The following is a 27,537-nucleotide window of genomic DNA, read 5'->3' on the forward strand; positions in this document are numbered from 1 at the left end:
CTACTGCAGATCAACCAGAGATCTACCAGTGCACACTTGGAATCCCATCTTTATCGTAGGAGAATTAACATGGGCCACGTTTTAACTTCTGCTCTTTCTGTGTCTGGTTTGCCAGTCACAGCTCAACTGAAATATTTTATCTGTAGTGCACCCATCAAGAGCTGCCTCAAACTTCAGGCTGCTGAGCTGTTTCCGCCCATCAGGAGGCGAACAGGGCAGAAGGTTTTGTCAGCTGGGCCGCAGAGGCTTATGGACTTCCACCTGCTCGAAGAGTTCCTGACAGTCGAGACAGACAGTTGTGCCCCAGTCAAAACTTGGCATGCTTGACATGTGCCACATGAAACCTGTGCATGGCGTGAGTGTCTGTTTCGCGTTCTAGCCTATCCTATCTGTCTCGGGGGGGGGGGGGCTGGAAGCAGGTTTCAAAATCTTTTCAGCTGTTAATACACTTGCAAGATCAATGTGAGTCAACAGCCTTGACTGCTTCCTGGCTTCCTGGAATGTACTGCTTACATAAAGGACTCTGAAGCCCCGAAGAACTTGCTTTGGGCATCCAGTTGGGGATAGAACCAAGAGATCTGTTTTCCACTGAGCTGTCCATCCTGGTGTATGGGCTGCATAAATGGAAGATGTTCAGTGCCAGAGAGCAGCAATCTCCATTTGCGGGGGATCTTTTAAACTTGAAATGGTTTAAAAGCTGCACTACTGTCTCCCAGAAGCAGGAGAGAATTGAAGTGGAAAGACTCCGGCTGTGTGTGCGCAGCCCATTGAGGGAAGATACATAAGCTGGTGGAGGGAGAGTGGCTTCCTGTTGCTGCAACTGCTCCATAGAACGCAGACCTAGGAATAGATGCCTAGATCAGTGATGGGCAACCTTTTGAGCTTGGTGTGTCAAAATTCGCCAAAAAACCAAGCATAACTTGGGTGGTGTGTCACTTTGAGAAAAAAACCATAATTTCGCAATATTTATAGTTTAAATAACAAAAATGAATAATTGTAATATATAACTGTATTTAATAAACCAATAACTAATTACCTAACCAAACCAAACCCCAAACCCCTTATTTATCACAAAGTGCCCAGAGTTGTTGAGCTTTTTGGAGGTTTTTTGGGGTGCAAAAGTTGCTTTGCTTTTTTTGGGGGGGGGGTGCCCCAAAGCTGCTGCGCTTTTTGGGGGGGAAAGAGAACAGAAATAAATGACGAATAATACATTCACTGGAACTAACACGCAGCACCGACATAGTCTGCCAAAGTGCCAAAAAACTCAGCACAGAACAGGTTAAAAAACAAACGCTGTTACACCCTTAATCTGCCAAAGCGCCAGAAAAAAACAGCACAGAAAGGGTTAAAAAACCAATCTCTGGCTACCAGCAGCAACAACAAAAAAGGATCCGGGTTTTAACAGCAGAGACAAGCTCTAGCGGAGACAAGCTGTTGGAGGAGCAGGAGAACAAATGGGGGAAAAACAACAGCGTGAATGGGCCGATGGAGCGTGAGCCAGCAGTGAGGGCTCTGCGTGTCACGTCTGACATGCGTGTCATAGGTTCACCATCACTGGCCTAGATGCTAGGCTGTTTTGCATGGGTATTGGGGCCGTGGAAACTGCTGTGTCAGCTTTGCCAATGGAGTGTTAACTAGCTGCCGTTTGCATTCCTTTGCTGCCCCTGCAGCAAACACCCCAGTGTTAATAAATTTCAGCAGGACTCAGATGTGCTTTTAATTGTCTCACGATCATGTTTCATGTGTGAAAGTTTCCTATCATTACATCAGCGTATAAAAGTCACCTGAAAGCCTATGGTTGCTAATAAAGGTAAAGCAGACATCCCCAAACTGTGGTCCTCCAGATGTTTTGGCCTACAACTCCCATGATCCCTAGCTAACAGGACCAGTGTTTGGGGAAGATGGGAATTGTAGTCCAAAACATCTGGAGGGCCCAAGTTTGGGGATGCCTGAGGTAAAGGGACCCCTGACCATTAGGTCCAGTCGTGACCGACTCTGGGGTTGTGGCGCTCATCTCGCGTTATTGGCCGAGGAAGCCGGGTCACAGCTTCCAGGTCATGTGGCCAGCATGACAAAGCCGCTTCTGGCAAACCAGAGCAGCACACAGAAATGCTGTTTACCTTCCCACTGTAGCGTTACCTATTTATCTACTTGCACTTTGACGTCCTTTCGAACTGCTAGGTTGGCAGGAGCAGGGACCGAACAATGGGAGCTCACCCCGTCGTGGGGATTTGAACCGCCAACCTACTGATCGGCAAAGCCCTAGGCTCTCTGGTTTAATTCACAGCACCACCCCGTGCCCCGGTATGGTTGCTGACAATAATCCAATATTATAGAAAAAAGCAATCCTGGGATCCTGTGTTGGTCTTCTCCCTTGATCAAAGCAGATTTGCTCTTCAGACAGCAACAGTTAACCCATCATGCAAATCAACCAGCCTAAAAAAATACTATTAAAATTTATTTCAAAACCAAAAACATACAACCATGACCAGCACCTCCCCGCCCCCCACCAACCCGGCAACCGGAGTTTTCAACCAGAAAAGGGAGATGATAGCCAGAGCTGATTTTTAGGAGTTGGGGGTGAACTACATTAATCCGTACCAAAGTTGCTGAATGTCTAGTAGTGAGCTGGCTTTCTGTTGGATAATTGAAAGAACAAAAAAAAAGTGTCATATGTGCCAGAAGAGGAGGGAAAGAGAAGGGGTTTTTGGTAGGGTAAAATTGCCTGGTGGCCCTAGTGGGAGATGCTATCTAGTAATATCGGAAGCTACCTTATACCGAATCAGACCATTGCTCTATGTAGCTCGGACAGGCAATGGTTATTTGGGAGTTCCCCAACCCTACCAGGGATTGAGACTATATGCAAGGCTGATGCCATACTAATAAGCTATTCTTCTAGGCATTGGCCAGTATACCTCCATTGGGTTCTCACACCTTGGGATTCAGAAAAAGCAGTGAGCCAAGATTTAGTGGCTAGATGCATAGGGAAGTCCATGTGGCATATGTGTAGCCCTATTCTTTCCTCTTATTGCCCTGCAGTAGGCAGAAAAACGTGCAAAGTAAACCTGCTGCCAAGTTGTGGTGTGCAGGCTACTTTGGCATGATTCCTGCCTCCTTGCCCACTGCTCGTCTGCCTTTCCACGTAATGAGCACCCTGGCTCTATGGTAAGTTCCACTGGCTCCTGAGCAAGGCAAATGTGGCCAGTTTGGCACATATGCAGGCAACTGCCCTAAATGTGTGGGGGAAGAAGTGCCTGGTACCCAAAGTAGCGTGAGAGCACGTATGGTAGGGAGCCTCAGGCCTAGCTGAAGGAACGTCTCCATCCCCATCGTTCAGCCCAGACAATGAGGTCTAGCTCTGAGGGCCTTCCAACGGTTCCCTCACTGTGATAAGTGAAGTTACAGGGCCTTCTTGGTAGTGGTGCCCGGCTGCAGAATGCCCTTCCGTCAGGTGTCAAACAAATAAACAACTGCGACTTTTAGTAGACACCTGAAAGGGAGCTCTGTATCGGCAAGTTTTTAGTATTTGGTGCTTTGCTGTGTTTTTTTATATTCTGTTTGAAACCACACAGAGTGGCTGGGGCAACCCAATCAGATGGGTGGGGTATAAGCAGTAAATAATAATAATTATTCATTATTTGGGGCCAAATGAACCCATCAGAACTGTAGAGCTCTTGGAATGCTTCCAACTCCTTGAAGTGTGGCAATTCCTCTTGCTTGTCTTTATGGAGAGATGTGGGGAGGCCTCTGATTCCCCCCCCCCGTGTAAAGGTCACAGTTACCCCTATAGCTCCGCCCACTTTTGTCTCTTGCCCCACCCACCCCTGGAACGCACCCCTTGCGAAGGAAAATGTCCCTCTGGCTAGGGATTCTCCACCCCTTATATGTGGAAACAGGGGTATTATATGTCTCAAAGCAACATGCTAAATGGCCCACGCTGGTAAAAGAATCTTTGTCCCTTATCAGTGGTGCACAGTGAAATTTTTCGTAGGGGAACAGGTCGCAAGGGCGATGGGGATGTTGCGTGTGTGAGCATTGTACCTCCCTCCCTAAGCCGGGCAGAAGCTTCCTGGTTTTGGGGAAGGAGGCGGCAGCATAGCTGTCAAGTTCCGGCCTGAGAAATAAGGGACTGGACCGGAAGGAGCAGACCGGAAGGAGCGCTGCCGCCATTTTAGAACTGGACGGAGCATGCTCAGAAGCTACTTTTGATGCTGCTCTGCCCTGTTCCAAAATGGCCGCCACATCAGAAGTCGCGCTGCAGCCATTTTGGAACTGGGCAAAGCAGCATCAAAAGTCGCTTCTGAGCATGCTCCGCCCAGTTCCAAAATGGCCGCCGCGCCAGAATAAACTGGGAAAAAACAAAAAAAAATCCGTTTTTCGGCTGGGAACAGCTGGAAAAACGGGGGTTTCCTGGGGAATACGGGAGACTTGGCAGCTATGGGCGCCAGGCTTTAATGCTTTAATACTCTAATTTACTGAGAACATTTAGGGGACTGATCTAGTCCCCTTAGTCCACCGACTGAACGCCACTGCTCCTTATGTATGGATGGGTTGTGGGGAAGTGTAGGTGGAATGATTTGCCTGTTTGGTTGTATGCCGTTGTACATTTCCCCTCACCCACTGCTTGCATAGCACCTGCATAAAGAACAAACATCGACAACTGGAGAGCAAGCCACCACCGGCAACTTACACAACACATTTCACGGAAGGATACCACGTCATGCTTCAAAAACATTTAAAGCCATGGCGCCGGCTTTTAGACCAACCCAATAAGCCAGAGGTTCCCCATCAACAGCCTTAAAACAACAGGTCCCGAAATCATGACTGGGAAGCTTAGGCAAAATAGATAAAAGGACTCTGGAAAACTAGAAACACTTCAAAAAACCATACAATAGACAATTTTATCTGTAGCTTTTTCCAAAAATAATAATTTAAATATTTTGTGTGTGTGTGGAAAACTGGAGTACAAAGCCTGCTGATTCTCTGAAAGAACCTGAGGGTGGCTGGGCCTGCCCTGACAATTGATTTTTGAGAAGGGAAGAGGGCAGAGGTTGGCAAGGAGATGTCCGATTGTATTCGATCGCTGAGAGCTGATCTACACACCAGAGCCAGGATGCGGACGTCGAGTTCTGGACTGTACCATTGAAGATGGTGAGTGGGAAGCCACATTTTGAGTGCTCTCCCACAGGGGAAAAACAACAAGAACCTTACCTGCATGCTGGTTAATGCTTGTGATAACACTAAGGCTGCAGGTTTGATCCCCATATGGGACAGCTGCATATTCCTGCCTTGCAGAGGGCTGGACTAGATGATTCCTCGGGTCCCTCCCAACTCTACTGTGGTTCGGTTCAGCAGCCCAGCACATCTGAACGAAAGGTTTGTAGCCCAAGAGGGTTTGTTTCTCACGTGGGAGGTAAGGTAAAAAGCTAAAGGACCCCTGGACGGTTACATCCAGTCAAAGGCAACTACGGGGTTGCAGGGATCATTCTGCTTTCAGGCCGAGGGATCCGGTGTTTGTCCACAGACAGCTTCCCGGGGCATGTGGCCAGCATGACTAAACTGCTTCTGGCACAACAGAACACTGTGATGGAAACCAGAGTGCACGGAAACACCATTTACCTTCCCGCAGTAGCGGTACCTATTTATCTACTTGCACTTTGACGTGCTTTCAAACTGCTAGGTTGGTAGGAGATGGGACAGAGCAACGGGAGCTCACTCCGTCACAGGGATTAGAACCGTTGACCTTCTGATCGGCAAGCCCAAGAGGCTCGCCACCCACATCCCTATGTGGGAAGGATGGACCATCTTTCAAATATATGATTCCTTTCCTTGCATTCTGAAGCGGCGGAGTCAAGAATGTCACCACCTCTCATCATTCATTTATGTAAACTGCCTTTAGAATTTCTAGTAAAGGTAAAGGGACCCCTGACTGTTAGGTCCAGTCGCGGACGACTCTGGGGTTGCGGCGCTCATCTCGCTTCACTGGCCGAGGGAGCCGGGTGGGTTGCGACAATTTAAAATTCAGAATTATCAACAGGTAAATGGATGGCAGTCACGAGAATAAAGTGAGTCCTGAAAAAACCCACCTCAGGGGTCAAAGGTCAGGGCAAAAAGGTGTATCCTCAACTTTCACCAAAAGCTGTAGAGTGAAAAATCCAGATGTACCTCTGGGAGGAGGGAGTTCCAAAATTTCAGGGTGGCTACAGAAAGTTTTCTCTCCTGGACCACACCTTGAATTTCTGAACTTCTAAGAGGGTCGCTCCTGCTGCTCTTAACAACTGGGAGGGTCTGAAGGTGATCTTTCAGATACAGTTGTACCTTGGATCCTGAAAGTCCAGGAACTCGGACATTTTGGCTCCTGAATGCCGCAAACCCGGAAATGACTGTTTTGGTTTGCTAATTGGCTGCAGTCAATCAGAAGCCGCGATTTGGTTTTCGAACATTTTGGAAGTCGAAACAAAATTTAAAAATTCCTTCCAGTAGCACCTTAGAGACCAACTAAGTTTGTCATTGGTATGACCTTTCATGTGCATGCACACTTCTTTAGATACCAATATTTTGGAAGTCGAACGAACTTCCGGAATGGATTCCGTTCGACTTCCAAGGTACGACTGTACTGGGGCGGCCTAAATTCTTTAGGGTTTTAAAGACTAGCATGAGCAGCTTGAATTGGGAAGCCAATGCAACTGTTTTATGGGATTATCTGAGTTCCAGCCAGCAATCTGGTCACTGTATCTTAGACCAGTTGAAGCTTCTTGGTGATCTTCAAGGGCAGCACCTAGCAGAGAGCATTGCAGCAATTCAACCTAGAAGTGTAGATCAGCACTAAGCCCCTGCAAAAAGATGTTGATTGTTAGTGTTGCTCCTTGTGCCCAAATGTTTTTTTTTTGGGGGGGGATATTGATACCAGTGTTGTTGAGATTGGCCAATGAAATTAACAGAAGCGTTTTGCTCTTGCAACGCCTTGGGGTTCCTCAACACACAAAGGTGTATTTTCCCCCACCCACCCCCACCCCCAGACAGGCCGTAACAAATTCCACTAGCAAACTCCAAACAAAGCACCACCAGGACACACAAATCTGAATCATCATTTTAAGTCTTTCCCCCAAAAAATAAAATAAAAAAAATGCACAGAAAGGGCCAAAAAGTGGGGATTCCATTTGAGAGTGTGGCAAGAAGAAAACCAGGGAGCTGTGTGTTCTGGATGCTTGGAAGAGTCCCCCCCAGAGGCTTGGAAGTGTTTCCTGCAGCCTGAGGGGCAACCCTTCTTCAGGTGGAGGGTGAGTCGGAGCCTTCGCCTCTTTGAAACGCTCCCGGAAGAGGGAACCAAGGGTTCTGGGGCCTTCTGCAAAAAAATGCTGGTTTTGCAGGAAGCAGCCGTATTGCTTGTTGATTCCGGTGCCACTTTCTGGCATTACAAAAAGAAGAGAAAGAAAAAAAGTGCATTATGAATAGTTATAGGGAGAGAGGGCTCATGAGGGCCAGAGCCCAGCCACTTAGGGCTCCGCAGTCCTGTTTGTCCTCTGGAACTCTTCCAGCTCCAGTTTCCTGCTCATGGCCAACTGCAGTTCCTGCTTGATAACCTGAATCTGCTTCTCCAGCTCAGAGAGCTCTTGGATCACAGAGGTCCTGGCCACGTTGAGGGAGTCCGCTTTCCCATTTGTGGTCAGCGATGCTGGGGAGTCTCTCTTCAGGAGGGGGAGAGGTATGTCTTGCTGTTGCTGTTGCTGCGGCTGTTGCTGTTTAAGCACCACTTCGTTCTGGCTCTCTTCACTGCAGATGTATTTCTTCCGAAGGCAGTTGCCTGGGCTGGCTGTGTTCCAGACTGAATGTTGGCTGTTCCCTGCGTTGGACCTGCAAAAAAGAAGAAGTCACAGTTAGGAGATGACCATCCCAGACCCTCCAAGTGTTCCTATTTTCCAGGGACACTCCTGGATTTACAAAAGCCTTCCCGGTTTCTGATTTGATTCTGGAATGTTCAGCTTTTTCCCTAGGACAGGGTTTCCCAAACTTGGGCCTCCAGCTATTTTTGGACTACAATCCCTATCATCAGGGCCGGCGTGTCCATTAAGGCGAACTAGGCAGCTGCCTAGGGCGCCAAAATGGAGGGGGCGCTGGCCAGCCTGCCTGCCACCCCCTAGTGCTGCCTGGGGCCGCCTCCACTGCGCCTTCCAGAAAAATGTTGGAGTATGGAGTTATGTGACCCCCGAGCTAAGGAGATAAGTGACCATGCAACCTTTAGAAGTCATCTGAAGGTAGCTCTGGATAGGGAAGGTTTCTAATGTCTAATGTTTTATTATGTTTTCATATATGTTGGAAGCCGCCCAGAGTGCCTGGGACATCCCAGGCAGATGGACAGGATATAAATAAATATCAGAGTCCCTACCAGAGAAGAATGGCAAACCAAGCTGATAGACTATGCAGAAATGGCAAAGCTGACTGGAAAACTCAGGAACTAAGAGGACAAAAACTTTACGAAAGAGTGGGGAAAATGTATAGGTTATTTAAAAGACCACTGTAAGCAGATGGAAACTTTGGCAGGATTTTGATTTTACATGTAGTGTAACAATTACCATGGAAAATATGAAAAATTCCTTCCAGCAGCACCTTAAAGACCAACTAAGTTTTTGTTTTGGTATGAGCTTTCATGTGCATGCACACTTCTTCAGATCAATCCATGGAAAATATGGATTGGTATAATAGAGTATGGAATAAGATGCAGCTTTAAATGTTTAAAATGTTTAAATAAAATAAAATGTTTTTAAAAACTCCAGGGAGGGGATAGGGGGAAGCCCTGAAATTTGGAGGAATCTCTGTATATGGATATGTATTTAATTTTTTAAAAAATATAATTTTGTTTGTAAAATCAAAGAAAAACGATTAAATAAATAAATAAATAAATAAAAATTGAACAGGGCTTCCTTATTTTCATAGGAGAAATGTTGGAGGGTACGCCAGGAGTGGGGAGGGTGTGGCTCTCTGAATGTGAATGGACTCCAACTCCCACCAGGATGGTCAGAGATGATGGTTACCCACCCCTGACTTACATTGTGCCAATGGTAAAGTAATGGGAAACCCCCAACTCTTCCTCCTCCTGTTCTCGGCCACCTCTTGCTTCCAATGTATGTATGCAGGAGATGGAAATGTAGGAATAGATGAAACTAAGGGCCCATTGAGTTCAGCTGGGTGTTCCAACAGCACCCAGCCAGAACGTCCAGAAGCCCCCCCCCACCTTGTTGTTTGCTTTCCCGGGAGGTGGCATTCATAGGCAAAACTACAGAGAAAATGGCAGCATGTCCAGGCCTTAATCCAGCCCATAGGGCATCAGATTTCAGTTCTACAGACTCTTTTTAAGAGATAAGAGCTGAGCAATAAACAGAAATTTCCCTGGGCATATGCTAAGCACAGACACACTGTGGGGCAATGCAGAACCCATCTGCAATGAGCTTTTGTTTTCAAAAATGAAAACGGGCCAAAAATATCCCTCAGATCCAGATTGTGTGTGAACCACGTAGAAGAAACAACCACACAGTCTCCATTGATTCTAGAATAAAATGTTGTGTATGCCGCCCTATACTAAAATATACTCCACTTATCAGACACCGTTTTATTTTCACTCAGTTATTTTATTACAACATTTTAATCACATCATTTTTTTAACGTTTGAAGGCTTATTACTCAAATTTAAGTTAGTTTTCTTCTTTTGCTCTTATTGTGCGGAGTATTTTCAACTGGTATATTCTTTGCAAATCTTATATATTGTGTTTACAGCAGACCGTTGAAGAAGACCTATGCTCAGAACATCTTTGGTTTAGCTATGTTAAGTTTTCCGAAAACGAGTTCATATTGTTCTATTTCGTGGAATTTTGCTATCCAGATCCCAATTTGCTTGCAGAGGTTTGGGTCCCCACTCAGTCATGAAGCTCACGGGGAGACCTTGGGCCACTCCTAGTCTCTCAGCCTAACCAACCTCACAGGGTTGTTGTTGGGTTGAAATGGGGAAGTGGAGAACCAGGCACATCCCAGTCTGCGGGATGCAGGAGTTGATGGCAGGTGGCGAACATCTTACCCGCTGCCAGCTACCAATCTTGCTTGTAAGATTTCTTTCTTCTGCTAGATCCACATAGAGAATGTTGACCCCTAGGCCAAAGAATTTCCACTTAGCAAAATCTATGCTAACTGAAGCAAATGAATCTTGATATGTGAATCCTGTTTAGGGAAGCTTTTAATGTTCACTAGATTATCGTATTTTAATATTCTACTGGAAGCCACCCAGAGTGGCTGGGGAAACCCAGCCAGATGGGCGGGGTATAAATAATTTATTATTATTATTATTATTATTATTATTATTATTATTATTATTATTATACACCTGAAACCGTCAAAGAGGCGAGGGTGTGCATGTACTCTGTTTTTTATAGGTAGAACGTAAAGGTGAAGGACCCCTGGGCGGTTAAGTCCAGTCAAAGCATAGCTCTCAACCCTCCCTTTTTTTGCGAGAAACTCCCTTATTCCAAGCCACAGCTGTCAGCCTTCCTTTTTTTGGCTGGAAATTCCCTTATTCCAGCGCCATTTCCCGCTGCTATCCTGGATGGTTAGATATACCGTATACTGTCCCCGGGACAGGTGAGGATGCTGCTGATCCCTTATTTTCAAATCTGAAAGTTGACAGCTATGAGTCAAAGGTGACTATGGGGTTACGGCGCTCATCTCGCTTTTAGGCCGAGGGAGCCGGTGTTTGTCCACAGACACCTTTCCGGGTCATGTGGGCAGAATGAGTAAACTGCGATGGAAGCCAAAGCACACAGAAATGCCATTTACCTTCCTGCAGCAGTGGTACCTATTTATCTACCTGGTGTGCTTTCGAACTGCTAGGGGTTGGCAGGAGCTGGGACAGAACAAGGGGAGCGCACCCTGTCAAATGGATTCAAACCGCCAACCTTCTGATCGGCAAGCCCAAGAGGCTCAGTGGTTTAGACCACAGAGCCACCCGCATCCCTCTCTCTCTCTCTCTCTCTCTCTCTCTCTCTCTCTCTCTCTCTCTCTCTCTCTCTCTCTCTCTCTCTCATGTATACACACCCAAACCCTGTGCCTTCTGGGAAACGTATGATTGAAGAAAGTGTCAGAGTATTATTCCCTAGGGAAATAATAATACAGTAGAAGCTATTTTCATCAGTCCTCTGTTTCTTCTCGTTTTCCAATGCAGCAGCTATCTAAAGGAATAAATGAGTTTTATCGTGGGATGGAGGGGGAGTATTGCTACACTGTTCTACCGCATTAATTCATTATAGTTTGGTGCCTGTGCTCTGGTTCAGCATCATGGCCCTGTGGACATTCTCGGTGAATCTGCAACAGAAACGCTGCTGGTTTGAACAGGCTTGGGGCTGGGAGGGTTCCAATTAGACCCAGCAAATGTGAAAGGGATATTTTTTATGATGGTGCACGACCCTTCCTGCTGGAGAGATCTTGGCCCCGCCATCTCATGCAGAATTGTTCTTTCTTTCAAGAGAGTTTGGGAAGTCACATTTGCCCGGAGATTCAGTTCTGTCAGCTCTCCCAAACTTGCCCTACGGTCAGGCTGGGTTTGTTACGGGGACACGGAAGGGGAAGGCAAAAATGGGCTCCATGGAAAAACAGAGGCAGGCACAGTTTGTGTGACTCATGGCATGAGTAATGCCAGGGCACTAAAAACACAGCTGTCAAAGTTGATGCAGTGTTGCGATGCCAGCTTGTATACTTAAGTCTTTTAAAGAGCAATGGCTTCATGTTGTAAACAGCACAGTGTTTTTTTTTAAAAAAACTGTCAGCGGTAACAATGCTGAAGAAAACAGGTTCGCAACTGTGGCGCATTTTTTTAAACAAGTCCGAAAAGGCCAAAAATAAATGTATGCCTAATTATAATTTCTGAACAGTGCCTGGCATTGCGGTGCTTCCTGCATTCCTCGGTTTGCACATAAGGAAAGGGATTTGAGCACGCAGAACAGCTTGGCCTACATCTGCAAACCTGCACTGGGACGCTGACCTTTTTTGGAGGGGATGAATGGGCAGATTCAAAAATCTGCCTTCCGCGAGTGTGCCGCTGCTACAGATGAGGAAGCCGACAGAGGGGTGCAGCTGCCACTGCGGGTCGCTCCCCGTTTTTCTAGATGTGGTTGTCTTAAATGAGAAGTTTTCGTGTGCCAAGCAGATTGAAAGGGAAAAAGTGGTTACATGTCTGACTGTCATGTCATTGCTGGGTCAGACAGCTATAGTGTGTATATAATAAAACGATGCGAATGGAATTGCTCTCTCATATAAAATCATACAGCCAAAGGCCATTCTTTATGATTTACGATTCTCTTGGCACAATAATAAAAAATGATTTTCAGTTTCTCTTCAGTGTGTGACTCACATTATACAGGACTGTTTTCCCAAGTGTTTCTCGTTCCTTTTCCTTAACAAAAAAAAGGGGGGGGGAGTGTTTTGTGTCGTGGGAGCTAATATCCATAGATTCATCTGGAAACAAGGGGTTTAAAAAGTCGTTTTTCTTACCTCTTTTCAACTCGCTTTGCTTTAGGCTGGTGCTTGTCTTCAATAAATGAACTATTAAGAGCACGGTGCAATCTCTAGAGGAAAAGCAGGGAACAAATTAATCAGTACAGTAGTAGCTTTGCATTTTAGGGTGGAGTGGATAGGAAATATGAACGCTGTAGAATAGTGGGTAAGAAGGATGAAGACACAGCTCTCAAAACAACCAGCTCTATATTCTAGCTCTGAGTCCAGACATAACAGCAGGTTAGCCAACTGGCTTATATAGTACTCAGTAACTTGCAACAGTAACAAACTTCCCCTAGCTACCCAATCAGTGAACAGCACTCTCAATCCTTCATTTGCATGTTGTGGACCTGAGTGAGAACTGCAGCCACAGTGGGCAGGGTAAGAACTGCAGCCACGGTGGCCAGAAGGAATACTGCAGTTAACTTAATACATAACAAACACTGCATGTAACAGGCTGTGATTTCGTTAGAAGTAAAGTACAGTGGAACCTTGGTTCTCGAACAGCTTAGTTGACGAACAAATAGCCTCCTGAATGCTGAAAACCCAGAAGTAAGTGTTCCGGTTTCTGAACATTTTTCGGAAGCCGAACGTCCGATGCAGCTATTAGCTATTGTTTCCAGGATGCCTGAGCCAATCGGAAGCCACGCCTTGATTTTCAAACGTTTCAGGAGTTGAACGGACTTCTGGAACGGATTAAGTTCGCGAACCAAGGTTCCACTGTATTGAGCTGTTTGTGTATGACCTCCACCGTTGTGACCCCCGCCATCCCACTTTCACTGATGCTTTATGGTTTGGGAAGAGACCACAGAAGATAGCTAGAACCTTTCTCATTTAGACAAGATGCTTAGAAAGTTGAAAGAAATTTGATCTTTTCTAGTATTTTAACATTTGTTTGTATGTACTGTATGTCTGTTTAATTTGTATACCGCCCTGTACCTGCAGGTCTCAGGTACATAAAATCACGATATAAAAACACAAAATACATAATAAAAACAAAAACAAGAACAACTCAATAATCCCCCTGCTCCCCAACACATTTTAAAAGGGCATTGGATGTCAATCGGCTGAAGGCCTGGTTAAAGGGGAACGTTTTTGCCTGGTGCCTAAAGGTACATAATGAAGGCACGGGTCAAACCTCTCTGGGGAGAGCATTCCACAAACTGGGAGCCACTGCAGAGAAGGCCCCGTTCTTGTGATGCCACCCTCCGGACCCTCATGGAGCAGGTTCATTAAGAAGGGTCTCAAGATGATCTCAGGGTCTGCGTAGGTTCATATGGAAAGAGGAGGTACTGTGTTTTGAAGTATGGCTGTGATTCCCCCTCCCCATTTTTCTTGTTTTATCTTTTTGTAAGCGGCTTTGAGGGTCCCCCCCCCCACGCTCAATAAAGTGGTGTTAATTTTTTATGAAAGAAAATAAACACAATTTTTTTAAAAATAAAACCTTTGCTTCTCTGGATGGAGAATATAGAGAGGTTACCCAAGGCAGTTTTGTGGTGTAATCCAGGCCTCCCCCAACTTCGGCCCTCCAGATGTTTTGGACTACAATTCCCATCATCCCTGACCACTGGTCCTGTTAGCTAGGGATCATGGGAGTTGTAGGCCAAAACATCTGGAGGGCCGCAGTTTGGGGATGACTGGTGTAATCCATTCAGAACAAGAGTGATTTAATACCAGGAGTACGTACCTGACTTGTATGAAGCCAGTATCTTAGCTTAGATTTCTTTTTGAGTCTTGGGATCACCAGCCTGTATACGATGTGCTCTCCAATAGTAGTGAGAATTGACAAGCCAAACCCAATGCATAGCATCACAAAGAGTCCAGAAAAGTGTTTGATGCCCATCTGCAGTGTCTGTAAAGAAAACAAAGGAAGTGAGTGACATTAGAAAAAAAGTGGAATAAGGATGTAATCTGGTTGATTTTCTTCTTGCTGGTTTAGTCCGGGCCCCACCCAGGTCTAATCAGACCCAAGACCTACATCCAATCTCAACATGCAACAGGTCCCTTCTCTTTATCATAGATGCCCATTTTATCCTTCCCACTTTCACTGTGCTTGTGCTCATCCCCAGCTTCTGATACAGCATGAGAGGCTTTAGCCAGAGGCACTTCTGTGTTGACATTAGGGTTGCCACTAGGGCAGGCATCCCCAAACTGTGGCCCTCCAGATTTTTGGCCTACAACTCCCATGATCCCTAGCTAAGAGGACCAGTGGTCAGGGATGATGGGACTTGTAGTCCAAAACATCTGGAGGGCCGAAGTTTGGGGATGCCTGCACTAGGGTGATGGCTTTTTCATTTTTCCCCCTCAAAAATTATTTCCTGTAGCACAAATGGGTGAACTTTTGCCTATTAATGACTAAAATGAGGTATATTCCATTGAAATATTAAAAAAGGTTACACACAAAGAGTTTTTAATTTTTTTGTATGCCGTTTTACCATTTCATAAAATTGTATTAACAATTCTATATATATTTCGTAGCAAATTTGGACACAACACCACATTCCACAATGGGGAGTGTTCTTAGCAACATAGGGTATACAAATGTAACACCTGCGCAAGGTAAAAGCCCCTTTTTGGGACCTCAAAACTCAGCCAGCAGACCCTGCCAGACATGCTGGGAAAAGAACCTACAGGAGAGGTAGCAAAACATCGTCCTCTAGCGGCGTCTATACTGTTACTGCAGCTAAAAAAAGCTTCCTTGTGTGTTTGATGACCCTATATAATGTTGTATATATGGCTCTAAAGCTTGGGTTCAATTTTATATCTGCTTACAGTGACTTCAAAAATGGTCAAACAAACTGATAAATAAAATTTTTAAAATCATTTTGTGTGTGAGGTTTTTAAAATTTCTCAAATCTCTTTGAAAGTAAGATTTTATCTAATCTTTAATGAAAGCTCATCAAATTATGATATAGGTAAATGAGGTTGTAAAAAAGTCATCACCCTAGTTGCCACCCATCCCTGGGAAAATGGGATCACCTCATTTTCGGACAAAAGTGTCCCTTGTCCCATTTGGACTTCAAATGAGATGTCTTCACACCCACACCCCTGTATTCAAGCTTGGCTGGCCCCAAATGGCGGGTGTATCACTGTTAGTGCAGCTGACGAGGAGTCTGGTGGTCTGGTTCAAGCATGAGCGATGCTCCTCCTCCTCCTCAGCAGCAGCCTGATGGTCTAGCATGGTACGGGTCGGCTGCTTCTTGGCCACTCTGCCACACCAACCAGACCTCTTCTCCTCCTTCCCTCCTCCTCCTCCTTCCTCCTCTGCGCTCGAGTCTCTTCTGACGCAGCATGCATGAGAGGCTGGAGCTGTAGCTTGAGTCGTTCATGGGAGCCGGCCATCTAACCATCTAACCCTGGCCATCTAACCTCTGCCCATCTATGTGGGTTGAGTGGAAGAGCAGGACACCTAGCTCCGAGGGCCTTCTGGTGGTTCCCTCACTGCAATAAGTGAAGTTACAGGGAACCAGGCAAAGGGACTTCTTGGTAGTCACACCTGCCCTGTGGAACACCCTCCCATCAGATGTCTAGGGGATAAATAACTACACAACTTTTAGATGTCTGAAGGCAGCCCTGTATAGGGAAGTTTTTAATTTTTGGTGTTTTTATTATGCTTTTATGTTTGTTGGAATCTTCCCAGAGTGGCTGGGGCAACCCAGTCTGATGGGCAGGGTACAAATAATAAAATCCTCATAATCTTTTAAGCTCACTTCCTTAGCCACAGAAAAAAAAGGTAAATTTACCTTGTTTACTACCTAGTACCCCTGGTTAAGTACTTGACCAATTTGTAGCTATCTCTGGAGACAACCAGGGATCACAAACAAAATGTATGACATGCAATTAATACCAGATTGATGCCCTTTTGTCCATTAGGACATTCTCCTCAATAAGCCCCCATGAAATAAAACTTCGGTGTTTCTGCTATAATATTCTGTCTCGTGTTAATTAATAAGTGACGGGTGCTATTGAATGATGCTCTCAAATTTGTCTTGACCTACCCTGTGCAAAACAAATAGATGGGTTCTTAATGAAGATGCCTCCATTATGTATGAGTAGTTTTCTGTTAGTAGGTAGGTGTGCATCAGAACAAATATATTTCTCTGTTCACATAGGAGATGCCAAAACAAAGCATGAGCGAAACAGCCAATAAATATGCTGTGACAGCTCTCTTGAAAGCCTACATTTCAGAGGCACATTTAAATAAAAATAGAAGAAGAGGAGGCAAATATAATTATAGCAACAGCAGATTTACAAACTGGCAATTTTCTTAGCTGTATATATCATCACACACACACACACACACACACACACACACACACACACACACACACATTTTGGGCAATCATAGAGCAAAATATGTATAAATTTCAATAAAGACAATAGAGCCTTGTGGCACCTTAAAGAACTGACCAAAGCAGAATAAAGTGGTATTATTCCTTTCCTTGATCTATTCTAGACGCTATCCTTCTGCTGATGCAGCCTAGAATAGCATTAGCTGTTTTTTTGCTGCTGTATCACACTGTTAACTCATATCAAACGTAAGGTTTACCAAGACCTCTAGAACTTTTTCACATGCATTCGTATCAAGGCAGGTGTCACCTGTTCTAAATTTTGGTGTCTGATAATTCCTGCCTTAGGGCTTATCCATACACCTGTTTGTCCTGAGACTTCCTCCCAGGAAAACCTTACTTTTGGTACTGAATTGGAAAAATGCAGTGGGCTTTCTGTGGATTACTTTTTGTTTTGATTTAGCGCTAAAGAGCAGGGGAAAGTGGCGGGTCAAAGGCAAACTTACTTGGACCTGTGTCTAGAAAACATGGGGTGAGCAAAAAACAGCTCAGACCCATGTTTTCTAGGTATGGGGCAAGCAGAAAGTATGGATGAGCCCTGAGTTTAGTACCTTACATTTGAAATTCATTTTATTTGTTAGTCTGCCCCCCCACCCCCTGTAACCAGCTCTGGTAAGCAGTCTGGCCACAGTCTCTTAAAACTAAATGCTCCCCAAATGCTATTGTTGTTATTAAAATGCATTACAAAATGCAATTCACTGCATGACTGTGATGGAGGGAAAAGGATAAAAGCAACCACAACAGCAACATCACCACAAGCCCAAAGAATGTGGCTAACACCATAGCTGCCAAGTTTCCCCTTTTCTCACGAGGAAGCCTATTCAGCATAAGGGAATTTCCCTTAAAAAAAGGGAGAACTTGGCAGCTATGGCTAACACAACAACAGCAATAGCAACAATTTTATTATTTGTACCCTGCCCATCTGACTGCGTTATCATGCCCAATTTGGCCCCAGGACTGAAAGAACAGGTTCTTTCGATGGGACAGATAAGCTTCGCCAAGCTGACAAAAGCAGAATTGATCCAGCTCCAGGGTATGCCAATCTCAATAAAACTTTTTTTGCTTGGTTTTCGTTTTGTCCCCTTTCCTTTCTATAAACTGCATTAGTGAAATCTAATCTTGCTCACTGGCTGAAGCAAGCTTTGCAATGAAAATGCGCCATTGCAGAAAAGGTTTCAATATCATTCCCTTCCTATTCAGAACTGATAGCAAAAAAGTGTGGCATCTGTGCTTGATTAATTAAGTAATGAGCTTAATGATTCCATTTACTTAATGGAGGGGGGGGGGCTGCTCAATTTCAATGAGCTGAGGCCAAATCAAAGTGAAGTTAAATTCAAAGTTAAATATCTGAGTAGACCGGACACCTGTGGGGTTTGGTTTTTCTTACAAGGATTCCACTGTGAAAGTATTCCCTTTAACTGGGACCTTTGTAAAACCGGGGTGGCTTCTCCAAATCAGGGACGTCCCTGGAAAATAGGGACACTTGGAGGTTCTGAATGTACAGAGTTATGTGGTTTAGAGCAGGCATCCCCAAACTGTGGCCCTCCAGATGTTTTGGCCTACAGCTCCCATGATCCCTAGCTAACAGAACCAGTGGTCGGGGAAGATGGTAATTGTAGTCCAAAACATATGGAGGGGCGAAGTTTGGGGATGCCTGGTTTAGAGGAAAGTGTCCAAACAGAGCTGCCCTCTTCCATTCCTGAGTTGGGAAGAAGAGGAAGATGGAAAATGCTGAGAAAGTCTTGGAGTTCAGGCAGAGAACTGAGCCGCCCATTGAAAAGTCAGCAAAGTCTGACTCCAACTAAAGACCCAGCAAGACACTTTGTGATAGAAATGGGAAGTAGGGCCAGCTGAGGAGTTGCCAACAGTAGACATTTTGGCCTAGCAAGGACATTTGCAAATTGCTTTACAAAATTGTGTCTGTTAGGAGAAAACCAGGGCAAAATGCTGGTGAATTTTCAGGGTGTGTATGTGTGTGAATCTGTGGGATGTGACACATAGAAAGCAGTCAAGTGCATTTTCAGGGTGTGTATGTGTGTGAATCTGTGGGATGTGACACATAGAAAGCAGTCAAGTGCAACATTCCTAGAGCGGACATGAAAGGGGATGTTTGCTCCAGCCAGTCTGAACTTCCTGTGTCCTCCTGAGCTGGGACAAACTTCCTCTGTGTGTGACTAGAGGTGGGTGTGACCTTGCCTGCTCAGCTAACAAAGAGGCAAGGCACACTTTCTTCTTTTGGACATCTTTTGGACTCTCTTCTCCATCTTGCTTTCGTCGTGTGAGCAGCAGTGACTGCCTGTCTGCAGTCACTGGGACTAACTCATATACAGGGTAGTTCCACATGTATATACTTTGTAACCTAAGTCTGCCTTCAGGGATCCATCTGTGAACTGAATGTGTGAGTAAACTTCTTTTATAATACTTTGCACAAGACTGTGTCGTGTCTATTCTTTTTAAGGGGGAGAAAAGGGGATTACCAGGAATTCTATATTTAGAAGCTTAAACAAGCTTGCAACAAGTTAACCATTCTGCGCTTAAAGGGGAATGTTAAAACTCTGCTAAGTTATAGAACTTACTAGCGCAAGTTAGGAAGGATATTATAAAACAATATATCCCCTCCTGCCTCCCTGAACATTCCAACAGAATCATAGACTGATGTGAAAATGTAGAGAACTAAGATAGGAAAAATGAGAAAGCGAGAGAAAATGAAATTGACAGATTTGCCCATCACTACCACAAACTTTGTGCAAAAAAGTAGGGTGAAGGCACAATAAACAGGTCCTCTAGCCACAACCCCTGTGTCGTGGGACGCATCTAGTTTTTCCTTGGCCCATGCTCCACCCACAAGACTGTCATTTCCTAATAAAACTTAAATCGATCAAGCAGCTAACACATGATTAGATGAAGCAGGCAAACAGCTCGGCCCAAGGAAACTAGCACCTTTCCCCCACAGAACAAGTTCAACTGTTTGGTTTTTTTAAAAAAAAAAAAGTATGGGAAAGCAAAATCTAGAAATCAATTCACAGAATATTTCATCTGGGAATAAAGTGAAAATGCATTGTGTGTCTAAAAATGGGTTATAACACCGCAGGGGTAACAGTGAAAGCACAAAGATGGATATTTTGCCGTTTAAAAGGGTCATCACAATCAATATTTCACTTACAGATATAAGTGGGGTTGTGCCATTATTCTTTGCTGACATGTCATTGTAGACCAGCCAAAAAATTCATTTAAAGAAGAAGAAGAAAGATGCAAGGGGGAAACTGTATGGAACCTTGCACTGGTTATTACAAATATCCAGGTTCCCACTGTAGCATGTAGCAAGAGAGGATATCCTTTTTGCCATTCTTTCAGCCCAGAGAGATTTGCAGTTGAGCCAGCAGAAATGCAGAGAATAGGCTGAGGGAATTGTTATGAGGCTTAGGCACCAGTCCTGTGCCCACTTACCTGGGCGTAAGCCTCACTGAAATCAATGGGATTTACATCCAAGTAGACATGTTGTATAAGGTTGCTCTGTTAGCTTTCAAAAAGGTGCTTGACCTTTTGCCTATTCATATGAATGTCTGATAGCTGTTAATGCAGGTGAGAAAAGAGAAGAGTGGAATTTGTAATGAAAATGAAACACTCCGGCCTACCTTGAATGTTGACATTTGTATTACTCACTGGCTTTAACAGTGCAATCCTAGACATGTTTACTTAGAAGTAAGCCCCACTGAGTTCAGTGGGATCTACCCACAGGTAAGGGGGTACAGGATTGCAATCTAAGCACCTTGTGAGGAAACTACCCATATTCTTCTCCTCTCTCTCCCCCCCTTGATAATTATAGACTTCATAGAATTGTAGAGTTGGAAGGGATCCCTAAGGGTCATCTAGCCCAACCCCCTGCAATGCAGGAAAAATGAAAGACTGTTCTTGACATGCAGCTTATAAGGCTGCATATGAGTTTACGAAGCTGCTACTGTGCAAGGTATAATAGGATGGTGGTTAGTCTATATGTTATATTTGGCACGCCCTCCGTGCCTATGATTTTATATCAGGAGATACGGGATTCTGTAGAAAACAGACTACGAAAGTTGTCAGACGGTTCTGGCCAGGCCTGTTAAGCACCTCTTTGCATGATTAAAGAGTACAGGTGCCGGGTTGCCACAGAGAAGGCTAACTGGAGAGTATTCCAGGAGGCAGGCTAAAGCGAGCAGCGATTCAGCTAGATTGGTAAAGAAAAAGCGTTTTATATGTGTCGTATATGCGATATGACACTGTGACACCAGATGGCGCTGTGGAGTCCTGTCTTTCCCAACTGGATTTCCCTGTATGAGTTTACAATGAGTTTAATTGAAACACTTCATTGATGTGTCTAGATCCAGCCCAGGTCTGTTCTCTCTCCCCCGACCAGAGGTGAGGTCCATGGTGAGTGTAAGAGAACAACAGACCTGGGACCACTCCTTGGCTGGCTCTCTATGTTGAATCTAAAGCTAAGGTGGCACCCTCTGCCCAGTTTAGAATGGTGCCTTTCTGTATGCTTTTCTCCGTATTTCTGTATTCTTTTGCTTTTCAGTTAACAAAAGCTGCACCATCACCAGCAGGTGGGAAGAGCACTTATTCCCCGCCCCATTACCAGTTCAGTGCAAAGGGGGTGCTTGTGCAGATTCAATTAGGCTGACCAGAGCCATCTGGAAGATGATTTAGGAAGACACCTTGATATGATAATGGGATAACTCCAAATATGGGGTGTCCAGTTGGAAGGCTCGGTAAAGAGACACGAGCTGTTCACGGGTTGCTGTAACCAATAATATTGCAGAAATGATAGGGCATGGGGGCTTCATGCCTTCAGAATGCTATATAGATGCCTTGAATTTTTGTATTTGCTGCCCAGCTTTTGGAATCGTCCACTGGGGCCACCTTTGTTCTGACTGCAGTAAGCAATAAAGCTGATCTTTCCACGACGCTGCTGGCTTTATTTTGGCCAAAGTGGACCAGCCTATTTCTAGACTCCCTTTGTAGGCTTTGCCCTTAGAAACCTAGTGCGGAGACCAAGATCCACTGGAGTGTTAATGCTGTGAGCCCTTCCATCTTATACTCGGCCTAAATATATGTGCAAATAGAACCATACATCACACAGGCACCACCGTCTCTAGTGACCTTTCTTGTAAGGAAATCAAACCTGAGGTGTGTGCTGGAACCCTTGAAATCTCTCACCACCTGGAGCAGGCTTCCTCAAACTCGGCCCTCCAGATGTTTTTGGCTTACAACTCCCATGACCCCTAGCTAGCAGGACCAGTGGTGAGGGATGATGGGAACTGTAGTCTCAAAACATCTGGAGGGCCGACTTTGGGGATGCCTGGCCTGGAGACTGGGGAGCATATAACAAAGGTAAACAAACCAATCCTAACATTTCCTTAAAAGTATTTATGGCTGAGACTAGACAATACATTTACCACATGATCATCTCTATATACATACAGTGGACGCTCGGGTTGTGAACGCTCGGGTTGCGATTCGGCGCTTCTGCGCATGCGCAAATCATGATTTAGCGCAGGGGGTCCTCAAACTAAGGCCTGGGGGCTGGATGCGGCCCAATCGCCTTCTAAATCCAGCCCGCGGACGGTCCGGGAATCAGCATGTTTTTACATGAGTAGAATGTGTCCTTTTATTTAAAATGCATCTCTGGGGTATTTGTGGGGCATAGGAATTCGTTCATATTATTTTTTTCAAAATATAGTCCGGCCCCCCACAAGGTCTGAGGGACAGTGGACCAGCCCCCTGCTGAAAAAGTTTGCTGACCCCTGATTTAGCGCTTCTATGCATGCACGAGCACCGAAACCTGGAAGTAACCTGTTCCAGTACTTCCGGGTTCGGCACAGTGCGCAACGCGAAAAGGTGCAACCTAGAGCGTCTGTAACCCGAGGTATGAATATATACAGTGGTACCTCGCAAGACAAAAATAATTCGTTCCACGGGTCGTGCCGCCTTACGGAAATTTTCGTCTTGGGGAAACAGACAGCAGACGGCAAAAAAAAATCGTCTTGTGAGACGCAGCCATAGAAAACTTCGTCTTGCGAGGCAACAAAGAATCGCTAGATGCTTTCATCTAGCGAGCTTTTCGTTGCGCGAGGCATTCGTCTTGCAAGGTACCACTCTGTGTGTGTGTGTGTGTGAATAGTCTTCTTTCTTCTTCTTCTACTTGTAGCCGAGTAAGATTGTCTTCCATAAACATGGTTTTAACAATGGGCCCGTAAGTGACTGTGGAGGCCAATTCTGGATCCACACGTCCTTCCACAGTGGGGACATTGGCTTCCAGGTGGGAGTTGATCACAGTGTGGATTTGCCAAGCGTGCCTTCCTCTTAGCACATTTCTCCCTTGCGTCCTGAGATTGAGTTTCTTCAAAGCCCATGACACCTTTGGTAAAGGCTGTTCTCCAACTGGAGCGCTCGCAGGCCAGTCTTTCCCAGTTGCCAGTGTTTATACTACATTTTTTTAGATTTGCCCTGAGACAGTCTTTAAACCTCTTTTCTTGACCACCAGCATTACGCTTTCCATTTTTAAGTTCGGAATACGAAGACGATCATCAGGCATCCGCACAACATGACCAGTCCAACAAAGTTGATGTACCTTTTATATGAATAGTATTGCAGATTCAAGTGGTAACAAGAATAGCACTATCACACAAGTGTGCGTGTTGTCTAACTGTGACTCTTCCACCTTATTTCCTCCTTTGCTAGGCGTCTGGGAACTAGCCATGGAACCACAGCTTTTGCTTGGCAAGTGTAAAGAAGGCTGCAGCCTTAAGCTAGACAGATAAGCTCAATATCCTGCCCTTAGCCTGCACAGATATCTCAGATATAAGCGAGTTATCTAATCTGCAGAAGGATTTTTCAGCTAGCGTTATCTTCTGCTTTAACAGTTCACATCTCCTCTAGTATAAACGTAACATTTTTGTTGTTGTTACATAGAATCACAGAATCGTTGAATTGTAGTGCTGGAAGGAACCATCAGGACCATCTAGTCAACCCCCTGTGATGCAGGAATCTTTCACCCCATGGGAGTCTCGAACCCACAACCCTGAGATTAAGAGTCTCATGCTCTACTGACTCAGCAAGGCTGGGAGAATATTTGAAGCCACTTCACCTCATGTTCCAGGGCCCATGTTCAATGGCCAAGATCTTCTGTTTTAAAAGGCTCATCGCTTAGCAGGAGCGAGAGAAGCTTCTGCCTGAAACAATGGACAGCCTTGGCCAGTATATAATTCTATGCTAAATGGATCAATGGTGTGACTCAGTAGAAACTCCCAAAACAGCTAATTTTTTAATGAGCCAATATGTTGGTACTTTATAAACAGTAAAGGTAAAGGTAAAGGGACCCCTGACCATTAGGTCCAGTCGCGGACGACTCTGGGGTTGTGGCACTCATCTCGCTTTATTGGCCGAGGGAGCCAGCGTACAGCTTCCGGGCCATGTGGCCAGCATGACTAAGCCGCTTCTGGTGAACCAGAGCAGCGCACAGAAACGCCGTTTACCTTCCCGCCAGAAGGTACTTGCACTTCATGCTTTCGAACTGCTAGGCTGGCAAGAGCAGGGACCGAGCAATGGGAGCTCACCCCGTCACGGGGATTTGAACCGCCAACCTTCTGATTGGCAAGCCCCAGGCTCTGTGGTTTAACCCACAGTGCCACCCGCATCCCTATAAACAGTAGTAGTAGAAGAAGAAACACCATTCATGCTAGTTCAGTTTATTCTCTGTCTGCTGCCCGTGCAGAAGGACGAGACTTAGCTTTTGAGATTCAAAAAGAAGTCGTCTAGATAGTTTCCAACTGATGCTTTGTAACTGAAGAGCTCAGTGGGGAGGTGTTTTTTGTCAGGAATGTGACTGGCGAAGGGAGGGTGAAGCCTCCCTCCCCGCTGGTGTGTTGCTGCCCTGATGAAAATTGGTATTAAGTTTTTTTAACACCCTGATATAGTTGTTAACAAAGCATTTAGCAGCACATGTAGTTTGATGCTCTATGGCAGAGGTGTCTAATCTGTGGTCCTCCAGGACTTGTTGGGACTACAACTCCCATCATCCCTGATTTTTAACCAGGCTGGCTGAAACTCCAGCATCATCTTGGAGCCACTTCTGCTGTACAGACCAAAAGGATGCTTGAATCCTCCTGAATCTGAGTCAAATATCACAATTCATGTAATGATGGTTAGATTTAAAAAATACACAGAGGGCTGCAAAGCATGGTTCTTAAACAACAAGCAAGCAACCCTTTACTTACACAAAGATTGCTTTTCAGTATTCCTAACAGGCAATTTTGGGCAATGCCTCAAAGGCTCAACTAGATGTCTCTCTTCCAGTACGGATTAACTTCAGCTTTCAAGGGTCATCACACGTTTGTTGTGGGTTAACATTTAATTCAATAGGAGGCTTCTAAACAAATGCCATTACATTTTTTTTTCATTGCAGGAGTTGCCAAGAAGTGTTCTCTCCCCACCCCCACCATAGCTGCCAAGTTATCCCTTTTTTACAGGGATTTTCCCTTATGCTGAATAGGCTTCCTCGCGAGAAAAGTGAAAACTTGGCAGCTATGACCCCCACCCCCATTTAAACAACAACCACTTGACAGACTTTTCTTTCTGACCTTTTAACTCCTTGGGGGAGGGGGGAGAGAGAAGAAAATAAAAACCACTATGGTATATCCTTTTTGCATTTCGCAGGCCAGCTTTTTCCTGGCAAAGGTACAGTTTCCTCTGTAAGCACCTTGGTGCTAATGGACAGCAATTGCCTGTTGTTCCTTTTAATAAAATTTCATCCAAGAGGACAATATTCCAGAATATGTAAAGGACCAAGAGGTCAGAGATTATAGAGTTTGCTGGGTGCAGGCGTGCTGACTTGAAAACTGGCATTTTCCCCAATAACATTTTATTTTGGATGACACTGTTGTTGGAGAATGTGGAGTGCATCTGGCTTAATAAACATCTTGAGATCAGCAGGTTTTCGTTATTAACCTGCTCTGCTTAAAGCCTACTGATTTCTACACGGTTGCTGCCATGAATGCTGGAGGGAAGACCACTCCCCGCTGCAAGACCCATTTCTACCTGGCCTAGGGGGCAGGGCCCACACTCACCCTGAACAGCTAAGAGAGGTTCCGGGGAGGCCACTTGGACATTGCTGGAACAACTCTTGGGTTGAGGAAACCGGCTAAAATGCTTAAAACGGTTCTAATTTTGGTTCCTCTGATTCATTTTTTGTTGGGTTGGTGTTGGTTAAATGTTTAGTTGGGGTGGGTGGTTACTTTAATTTGGGTATAACTGTAAAATGTTTATTATTGTTGTTGTTGTTGTTATTGATTTTTATTGATTTATTAGTTGGTTTGTTGCTTGTATAGTATATCTTGTTTTTTAATGTTTGATGTTTTGTTGTGTTTTATACGTTGTAAGCCACCCAGAGTGGCTGGGGAAACCCAGCCAGATTGACAGGATATATAATAATAATAATAATAATAATAATAATAATAATAATAATAATAATAGTTATTATATTATTATTATTATTATTATTATTATTATTATTGCCCCATATATTTTTCTGTGCTCTACAACAGGGATGTCCAACACATCAATCACAATCTACTGGTCGATCCCTGTGAGGCTCAACAACTTTGAGCTGAACCCCCCCAAAATGGGGGTAGATCACCGCCAGATTTTAAATTTGAAAGTATATTGCAGTGTCTCTGGAATTGGCCACCCCTGCTCTACAACATCTCTAAATGTTGTTGGGCTCCAGCTCCCATCTACCCCAGCTAGCATAACTGGTCAGGGATGTTTTGGGGCATGTGCAAAGTGCCCATTAAACACGCCAGCAGAGTGTGCCAATGGAACAGAAAAACACCAAACAGTTCCAGATAGGATCAGTCCCTTTACTGATAATATAATGCAGCCTCATAGCTTATAGGTTGCATACAGTTGTAATATACAGTCCTTCCAGCAGTATGCAGGCTGGATCTAGATACATCCAGCCCACGACTTCCAAGCCTCCCCCAGCTGTCAAAACAAAGGGGGAAGGGGGGAATTCCGCCGGCTCAGGGTAGGGTAGGCTTGGGAGTCGTGGGTGGGTGGTGTTTCCAAATGTCACCCCCCTCAGCGAAGGCACCTGGGGCGGTCTGCCCCCACCACACACCCCTTCCTCTGCCCCTGGGCCAAGGGCAACGTGTCCAGAGGAGGGCAACCAAAATGGTCAAAGGCCTGGAAACGATGCCTTATGAGGAACGGCTTAGGGATCTGGGCATGTTTAGCCTGGAGAAGAGAAGGTTAAGGGGTAAAATGATAGCCATGTTCAAATATATCAAAGGATGTCATATAGAGGAGGGAGAAAGATTGTTTTCTGCTGCTCCAGGGAAGCGGACACGGAGCAATGGATTCAAACTACAAGAAAGAAGATTCCACTTAAACATTAGGAAGAACTTCCTGACAGTAAGAGCTGTTTGGCAGTGGAATTTGCTGCCAAGGAGTGTGGTGGAGTCTCCTTCTTTGGAGGTCTTTAAGCTTGACAGCCATCTGTCAGGAATGCTTTGATGGTGTTTCCTGCTTGGCAGGGGGTTGGACTGGATGGCCCTTGTGGTCTCTTCCAACTCTATGATTCTAGGAGCAAATTTGCTTCAAACACAAGTGCATTTAT

At 45.1% G+C, this 27,537-nt stretch overlaps 1 protein-coding gene across 1 annotated transcript in view; it reads right to left on the reverse strand.

Moving 5' to 3' along the window:
• Positions 1 to 7,106: 7,106 nt before the first annotated feature.
• GRIN3A (glutamate ionotropic receptor NMDA type subunit 3A) overlaps positions 7,107 to 27,537 on the reverse strand; it is a 101,609-nt gene continuing 81,178 nt past the window's right edge. The window contains exons 7-9 of the mRNA XM_035141027.2: positions 14,222 to 14,386; positions 12,532 to 12,605; positions 7,107 to 7,854 (exon numbers count right to left, since the gene is read on the reverse strand). Coding sequence (XP_034996918.2) covers positions 7,497 to 7,854; positions 12,532 to 12,605; positions 14,222 to 14,386 — 597 coding nt within the window. The 3' untranslated portion in view covers positions 7,107 to 7,496. The remainder of the gene's footprint in view (positions 7,855 to 12,531; positions 12,606 to 14,221; positions 14,387 to 27,537) is intronic.

Source organism: Zootoca vivipara, chromosome 16 (assembly GCF_963506605.1).
Source record: "Zootoca vivipara chromosome 16, rZooViv1.1, whole genome shotgun sequence".
Lineage (NCBI taxonomy): Eukaryota > Metazoa > Chordata > Lepidosauria > Squamata > Lacertidae > Zootoca > Zootoca vivipara.